Source organism: Syngnathoides biaculeatus, chromosome 19 (assembly GCF_019802595.1).
Source record: "Syngnathoides biaculeatus isolate LvHL_M chromosome 19, ASM1980259v1, whole genome shotgun sequence".
Lineage (NCBI taxonomy): Eukaryota > Metazoa > Chordata > Actinopteri > Syngnathiformes > Syngnathidae > Syngnathoides > Syngnathoides biaculeatus.
In genome coordinates, this window is record NC_084658.1 from 7,106,098 (window position 1) to 7,115,177 (window position 9,080).

General features: G+C 40.4%; 1 protein-coding gene and 1 non-coding gene across 2 annotated transcripts; one reads left to right on the forward strand and one right to left on the reverse strand.

Moving 5' to 3' along the window:
* Positions 1-3,671: 3,671 nt before the first annotated feature.
* Positions 3,672-3,743, reverse strand: trnac-gca (transfer RNA cysteine (anticodon GCA)). Its single transcript has one exon. It is a non-coding gene; the product is annotated as a tRNA-Cys (tRNA).
* A 171-nt stretch (positions 3,744-3,914) lies between these two features.
* pomp (proteasome maturation protein) lies at positions 3,915-5,461 on the forward strand. The gene is made up of 6 exons (XM_061805405.1): positions 3,915-3,999; positions 4,269-4,366; positions 4,461-4,521; positions 4,908-5,009; positions 5,102-5,195; positions 5,281-5,461. The coding sequence occupies exons 1-6, from the start codon at positions 3,997-3,999 to the stop codon at positions 5,349-5,351; spliced, it is 429 nt and encodes a 142-aa protein (XP_061661389.1). The 5' UTR covers positions 3,915-3,996; the 3' UTR covers positions 5,352-5,461.
* Positions 5,462-9,080: the final 3,619 nt, after the last annotated feature.

Genomic DNA, 9,080 nt, shown 5'->3' on the forward strand with positions numbered 1-9,080 from the left:
AGTACCCCAAAACCTTTTGACATCCCTGAAATTGTTTGGCTTCAGTTACTGTTCTTGTGCCTTACCCAATGCAATGTTACTTGCGGAATAATCAGCCGATCTTATTACATAATTGCCCCTGCTTTTGATTAGTATCATTTTTATGACAAGTTTTGAGCAGTAGTCAGGAAAGTTTTATTTCTTGGTTTTATGGGTCACAGAAACTGACAATAGTCTTCAATGAACTTAACATGCGTGATGTTGGAATGTAGGAGGACACTGGCGTTCCCAGGGAAAACCCACACAACCGAGAAGAGAACATCCAAACTCAAAAGAGGAGCGCATGAACTGAGACACAAACCTGGGACCTCTCGACGATGAGGCAGACAGTACAATTCCACCATGCCGCCACGCTATTTGCCAATAATCAAAAAGTAGCCGCAGGAACAATATATGAACAGACAAAGCTGGAGTATACCATGGATTTAGGGCCTTGTGAACGTACACCTGGCCTAGTGAAGCATGGGTCAGTAGTGCATGACCACTATGCCCCGTTATGTACAGCGAAGAAAACAAGTATTTGAACACCGTGCTATATTGCAGGTTCTCCCACTTAGAAATCATGGAGGGGTCTGAAATTTTCATCGTGGGTGCATGTTCACTGTGAGAGAGATAATCTAAAAAGAAAAATCCAGGAAACACAATGTATGATTTTTTTTTTTTAATGATTCATTTGTGTGATACAGCTGCAAATAACTATTTGAACACCTGTCTATCAGCTCGAATTCTGACCCTCAAAGACTTATTAGTCCACCTTTAAAAGTCCACCTCCACTCCATGGTTTATCCTGTATCAAACGCACCTGTGTGAGGTGGTTAGCTGCATAAAGACAACTGCTCACCCCATACAATCAGTAAGACCCAAACTTGCATCATGGCCAAGGCCAAAGAGCTCTCCAAAGACACCAGAGACAAAACTGTACAACTTCACATGGCTGGAAAGGGCTACAGAGAAATTGCCAAGCAGTTTGGTTAACAAAGGTCCACTGTTGGAGCAATCGTTAGAAAATGGAAGAAGCTAAACCTGACGGTCAATCTCAATCGGAGTGGAGCCAGCCCATGCGAGATATCACCTCGTGGGGTCTCATTGGTCTTTAGAAAGGTGAGGACTACACAACAGTACTTGGTCAATGACCTGAAAAGAGATGGGACCACCATTGCCAAGGTGACAGTTGGTAATACACTAAGAATTCATGGTTTGAAATCATGCATGTATCACACAAATAGATCGTTGAAAAATTATACATTGTGATTTCTGGATTTTTCTTTTTAGATGATCTCTCTCACAGTGGACATGCACCTACAATGAAAATTTCAGACTTGCAATATAGCGGGGTGTTGAAATACTTGTTTTCTTCACTGCATACCTTTGATCTGGGGCATATTATGATGATACTTCAGAAGGGAAAATAAATACACAGACCAGTACAGAGAGCACCTGACCATCTCATACTGTCCAATCGAATTGCTAAATCGGTACTTTGTTAACCTTTGCACATTTCGTTCTTCTTGCGCCAGTCTCAGAGGGAAAATCGTATAATTTGTCTATAATCAGGAAGCTATATTTAGCCAAGGAGATGGAAATGCAATCCTCCATGGGCTCTCGAAGGAGCTTTTAAATACAAAGATGCATACTACTGTATACAAGGACATTGAATGGGTTGTGAAAATAAATAAAATGACTCATTAAAGGTCAGCTTCTCATCAGGATGAAACACAACACATTGTTTGTTGTGTGGAACATCAGACATAAACTTGACGAGGAAGTATATGTAATGAACACTTTCATCATTCACAAGACTATAAAGGAGCAAAATGGCCACGACTAATACAAGGATTGGCGCGATTCCTCCTTTGTTGGTTACATGTGTGAATGTAACCAAACCGAGTTCATTTTGTCCTTTTAAATGTAAAACGCAAAGCTAGGTGATGACATAATGGACGCCGCTGGCTGGGATTCAAAGCTTCAGCCTGGACTCGGGCCGCTGTAATCATCGCATCACATGAGGGAAAAGAAGATTGGCAGAAAAGTGCTGCATGTTACTCCCAAATACTCCTGTGAGCACCACACGCACGTGTGGTAACGTTTTGACACACACACACACACACACACCCACAGACAGACAGGCCGCAAGCAATGATAGTGGTGAGGAATAACAATCTCTGCAGTTTTATGGCTGGTGTCAGAAAGGTACTTGTTTAAAAAATAGCTCATGATTGTTTCCATCATTTGCATCTGTATTAAAATGCACTCCATCATGCAGTTCCACACTAAAGACAAAAGACTGTGAACAAACGCGTTAGGAAGGGATTCAAAAGAGGTCAGTGACTTTGCTGACCGTATTTCCCCAGGCAGCTCATAGCTTCAGAGCTGCGAATATTCTGCAACCTCTACTTTGGGTTTTTAATAATAAATTAACTTGACAGTTTTTGGGCCAATGAGCTGCAAAGCAGGGCGAGTTGTGTGTGAGCGCTTGTCCATGGTGACTGGCCCTCCAATGTCCCTGTGTGGTCTCGTGTGGAGCTTTCGTGAGTATGAAACGGAGCGAGCGGACACGTCGTGTGTTTATGAGCGTGCGTACATTGAAAAAAAATGCAATGCATACATGGAGGGTGGTAAATTATTGCTACATGATGCAACCTTGATGGGAGACCCATATGATGCATGACTGGAAAACTAGTGAACACTTGAGTGAATATCCACTCATAGCCATTTGACTTTACATAATATCCCAAATCTATAAAGCACCACGATTATTTCATCAGATGACTGATGATATAATTTGCACGCTACCTAATTAAAAATATCTTGAAAACGTCCCCCCTCTTGCTTTATGCTTCCCCCTGCTGTTGTGCTTTACAAATAACAGGCAACATGGTGGACATACTGCACAATGCACATTATCACCAAGACATGTTTAGTGGTGCCGTTTTTCTACAACAAATTTGTTGTTGAGTACTTAAGTACTCAGGGCGTCCTCGGTTTACGCAGACCAAGAAAAGACATTCTGGAACAACGTAAATGCAGTTTTTGATAACATTTTAAAGCTACCTGGCCCATTGTGAAAAGGAAATGCTCCCCAAAACATAATAAATTCGGAAGTGACCCTCAAAATCACCCGAAATCAAGCGTTCATGGCAAGAATTCATCTTTCACATCTCTGTGATGTTTTGTCCCATTCTTTCTTGCAGCCATTAAAATTGGTTTTTATGCTAATTTAAACAAGGTGTCATGGGGGCGGCACGGTGGTGCAAAACTGGCGAGTGTTGACCTCATGGTTCTGAGGACTGGGGTTCAAATCCTGGCTCTACCTGTGTGGCGCTTGCAAACTCTCCCTGTACCTAGGTGGGATTTCTCCGGTACTTTGGTTTCCTCCCACATTCCATAAACTTTGCATTAATTGGAGATTCGAAATTGCCGTTGGTGTGAGTGAGACTTTTGTCTGTCTCCGTGTGCACCCCAATAAGCTGAATTTGCTCGCGTCCTGCCCGTTAACAGCTAGGATAGGCTCCAGCACTCCGTGCAACTTTTGAGGATAAGCGGCAACGACAATCGATTGATGTTTTTCTGTGCGTCAATCAAAAAGGTTTTATATTTATTAAATCTTAGAAAAAAAAATGTTGTTAATTATGAGGGGGCACCCGGATTTGAACCGGGGACCTCTTGATCTGCAGTCAAATGCTCTACCACTGAGCTATACCCCCTTAGCACTCAATCGTATGTGCACCAGTAAATATCCCATCGTACGACAAAAATGGGCCGAAATATTGATCGTTGGTAGAGTTATCAGTCTGAAACGACAATACTAGCGAAAGATAAAAAAAAAGAAAGAAAGCCCTTGAACATTGCCATAGACTATAAGCCTGACGCATGGTATGTGACGTCAGAGACGGAAAATACGTATTGAACATGCGACACATTTCCTGTTAAAAGGAAAGCGCAAGTCGTCGTGTCGATATGGTACGTCAATTCTCTTTTTGTTTTCCTTCATGTAGTAAAGAAACTGTTAATGCGATGTCAAATAGTCTCCGTAGTTACACATCAGCAGATTATTTTCTTTTTCATTCCTTAGACACTACAGTCCCATTTATTATGAATATGATTAGTCACTGTCGCTATTGCTCATTAGCGACTGTCAAACATGCGTGTTGTTTCCTTTATGTAGCAAGAGTAGTTAAACTGCTGAGTTTGTTTATGAAATATTGACAAATGTCTCGCTTGAATATCAGAATTCTCGAGGTGCCCACTCCCAGCTGCAAGACAGCGTACCAGTGACTGGCTTGTGTCCACCGGGGGCTTATGGCGTTCATGATACGCTGCGTTATGGGTGAGTTACGGTTCATAATATAGGTTGTGTTTTATTCAACGTACATACAACTACAAGCCTATTCATTGTGTGTTTGTTGTCATTTATTGTTTAGCTTCAACAATGTCAAGAATGAGATCCTTCCTGGCCATCCACTGGAACTGTCAGAAAAAAATGTGAGTAGATTGGAAAAAAAAAAAAACTTAGTATCCAAAAGAACACTTTGTTAGTACTTTGTTGCCCGCATGTGTCCAGAGACCTGTTAAAATACAGTGATACTGTGACTGTGCGCGTTTAATTGGTTTCTTGACCAAGATTGTAGCCCACTCTCGTTGTGCAGTGGGCCCTCTGCTATTTGCAGGGGATTGGTATCAAGCCCAATTGCAAATAGCAAACTGTTGCACCTCCTCCATGTAATTGAAAATATTAATAGGTTAAACCATGTACTGTATATTATGTAAGGATGCCAGAAACTACACTCAGAGACTCAGAGGGAGATTGTCTTGATTCCTGGGTTTTCATATTGACTTGTAATGCAATAATGTGTTCCTACGGCGAACAGTTCCAGCTGAACGAGGACAAGATGAATTTCTCTTCCCTCAGAAACATCCAGGGTCTCCACGCCCCACTCAAATTGCAGATGGAGTATAGGGCGGCGAGACAGGTAACGTTGAGATGTTCACTGTGCGTCGACATCCGTGCGGCTTCTTTGGTCTCATGGCCGTTGTTGTTTTCTGATTCCTCTCCTCCCTCCAGATCCAGCGTCTTCCGTTCTTGCCGAGCTCCAACCTAGCCCTGGATATACTTCGAGGCACTGATGAATCCGTCGGTTTTGAGGATATCCTTAATGGTGACACGCACGCAAAAACTCATTTACTGAGTCACAACTCTCCTGCATTTGTTGCTAATCCACCATTTTTGTTTTTATTTTTTAGACCCAGCACAGAGTGAAATGATGATGGGTGAGCCGCACATGATGGTGGAATGCAAGCTGGGTGTGTTTTAGATGATGCGTTCATGTTATTGTTTCTTTAATCTGATGAAAGTGAGGTGACCAGCATTGCTTTTCTATTATTTCAAGCTGGTTGATAATTACAATAAATGTCACAAAAAATTCTCATGTCATAACTGTTTTTTTACTATTGGTATAAATGTATTTCATGATAGATAAAGCAACACTTGCATTATTTTGGAGGCTTTACTGTGCAGTTCTACAATTTGAAGGTACAGTAATCAATATCCACGCATGGGATAAAAATCACAAATGAACTTCAAATTAATCAACTTTTCTGAATATACTCAGTTTATTTGGAAAAACATGGTGTACAATTTTAGGTTTGGGAGACATTTAATTACAAATGATAGTACTGTACTTAAGTTTGTGATAATTTTTCATTGATTTGTTACAAATGATCACAACAGTAACTTTCTGATAGTTGTCTAAAAATGGATGGCTTGATAAGCCATATACTGTTTAATGAAATAAGATGCTGTTTTTATATGTGGTTTGAGGAAAGTATTATGCAGAATAGGAAAAAATCAACACATAGGGTTGTTTTAAACAGCCCGCTCTTCCCATATTTTCCATGCAAATATTGATTGGGAAATGCATTCATCCAAGAAATTACGTGCGATTTATACTAGGCAGTATATTCAGGGACATACTTTTCCTCTACCCAAAATGTTAAAAGGCTAGTCAAGGCCGGCGGTGAGGGAGGGGGAGAGAAGAAACATAGAGGTTCTGTAACTCACTGTAGCAATCAATTGAAAACTCACCGCCATCGGACCAACCGGACTACAAACCGTGCGCAGGTAGTATTTAACCGTGGTCAACTAGCATCTTTTAAAGTAACGGTGTAAGTAGTTTTGAGACAAAATATTATGTTTTAAAATACATTTTCTATAAAGTACGGGTACCATCTATTTGCATCGTAATGTTTAATTTAAATAACTTGTATTTTAGCTATCTGGAATGATTTACGGGGAATTCTGGGTAATGCGCATTCTGGTGACAGTAGCCTTCGTATCGCGGACGACAATAGGTAGAGTTGACGCTTTAAGATTGAACTCTGGCGAATGCATGGCTAAGCTAGAGAGGTCAACGTCATCAACGTATCTCGTTTCCCAATGGCAATAAATCAAAATGAGCAAGGTTGCTGACTCATTATGTTGTTTACGGATGTACACAACGCTGAAAAATCACAACGAATCAACTGGGAACAACCTATATCGGCTAATGTATGTCAAGCGATTTGTAAGATACATTTCGTATATTAAGAAAAGACGCTGAGTCGTTGCCAAAAAGTAAACCACGTGCACATTTGTATGGACTTAAGCAAGTAACGAGAAAGTTTAAATGTCCATGCATTGCGTTTGTTGTGAAGCTTGACTTTTCCAACATGGACGCCACGTCAGCACACTGGTTAGCCCGGCTTGTATAGCAGGCAGATGCTTCTAGTTGTCAAATCTATGTTCCCGATATCCGTTAGAGCGACACCATATCGTTTTTTTTTTTTTTTTTTTTTAATTACAACGTTGTTAGTGAAATAACAGCTGTAGTGTGTATTGAAGTGAGAACACTACATTGTATAACTCTCGAGTGGTCTTCCCGTTTTATTTTGCTGGCGTAAATCCAGGTGAGACCATTGACGTGACATCATAATGTTTTGTACAACACTTTCCACAAGATGACAGTATTGAGCCATGTGTGTTTGCAAACCCTCGTTTATAGAGGTCGTGATGTTGGTAAAAATGGATCCATCGTCAGTCAGTGCCCCAAGGGATTCTGCTGATAGGCCCAAAGTCCATTTTCACGTGTGGCTGGAAATCAGCTTAACCAAAAGATGATCTTTAGTTCTAATGCTGTTTCGCACAACAAATTACATTCCCTTGGGGACAGCTTCAAGTTTTAATGCATTATTCACTTGATCTGTTCAGACGCAATGAGTAAAACTTCCTCCTCTATACAATCACGAAGGGAAGAAAATCATAATCATGTGCGGATGTAAGGCAACATTTATAATGCCTGAACAAAACAATGGGAATGAAACAACAAATCAAATACTTTCCTAAATACATACATATGTACATACATACACGTTTATTTTCTCCTCCCCTTATATCTCCCAAGGTCACCGAGGAGCAAGATCCTCTCCCATCTGATTTAAGACATATCGCAGATGACACCCCAGACTGGACGCCATCCAATCACAGAGACAACCATTCACATATCACTGGTTGGAAAAATGAACTCATGCTGCTTGAATGGAAAACACACAAGTGAACCAATGCACCATCATGGACTTCGTACTCAACATTTAATGCAGGTTACTATTTCTAGACATAAAGTACAAACATATGACGTTTTAGTACCCGGCGAATAGACTCGCAAGCCCAGGGACAACATGCACAGCTCAGACTGGAGGGTCAGATCGGGCCTGGTACACTCAACCTCTTGATTGTGATGAAAGCGTATTAAAAACTTTCACTGAAATTACCCAAACCTAGCATTACGGCCCAGGTTTTTTGGTAAGGTTTATTTTTTTGTGAAAGTATAAAAATAAAATATAAATAAAAATATGCCAAGTAAGCTGCCAGATTTCTATGACACCTGTCTTTATTAACAGGATGCAATAAACAGTGTTTATGAAGTAGTTTAAACTCGTAAAGTAGCATTTTTCTTTTTTACTGAATTCGATAGTTAATCCTCGTCAGCATTAGCCCTGGTATTTTACGACACTGTAAAAAAAAAAAATAACGACATACAGTATGTACTGCATGGTTGAACTTGCAATCGACTCCTTGCTGCCACGATTTATGTTCTAGTTGACACTGAGAGAATTTTGGCACATTAGACAGGACACTGACTTGTTTGTCACAAGTGGTCCTTTTCCTCGTGCTGTGTGATAATTGCACTACAAATCACAATGACTGCTGCAGGGAGTGAAGAGGCAGGAGGTCTCATCACCGGTCACCGTTTGGGAGTGGGTTGCCATGACTACACATCCACTTCAACTGGCTAAGAGTGGGATTAGTTTTAATTAACGCTAATGATCAGCCAACGCACATGCAATTCAATGGATTGAGCCTAATGATTGCACTTCGTCCTACGTAACAGCAAATCAATACATATTCCTTACAGTGCACTTAAGTTAAAAAATAAAGATTTATTATTTTGCGGGGGGGGGCGTTTTTAGTACCTTTCTGTTTAAGAAAACAAAAACAATGGTTACTGAAATAGTTTGGATCTTATGAGAACATGCTGTAAAACATGGAGGAGGCTTGGTAACGTTTTGAAACTGCTTTGCTAAATCTGACACTGGGTCTTCAATGTGTAGATAATAGATTCTCACAATATAATATTAAGGCGTCCTGGAGCTGAAATACAATGTCAACCAAATACATATACAACAAACAGTACAATGTCATGTAATTACATAATACATTACACTACACTGTCACACATAGAGTGAGTTTTATTTGTGACATCGTGTTCCAGTCATTTCAGGCAGAAAATTGAATAGACGATCAACCAAAAGTTGTGCGTAGTTTTTGAACGAAGAGGTTAATAAAACTACTGGAGTGGAGTGTGGGTGGTGGTATGCGTGGTGAGTAGAGAGTCACGATGTGGTGCGGTGTTGCCAATGAGTGTTTTATAGCACAACATGGACCAGGGGTATTGTCTTTTGTCACCTATATAATATTGTTATAAAATATATGTTTTTGAAGACCCTAA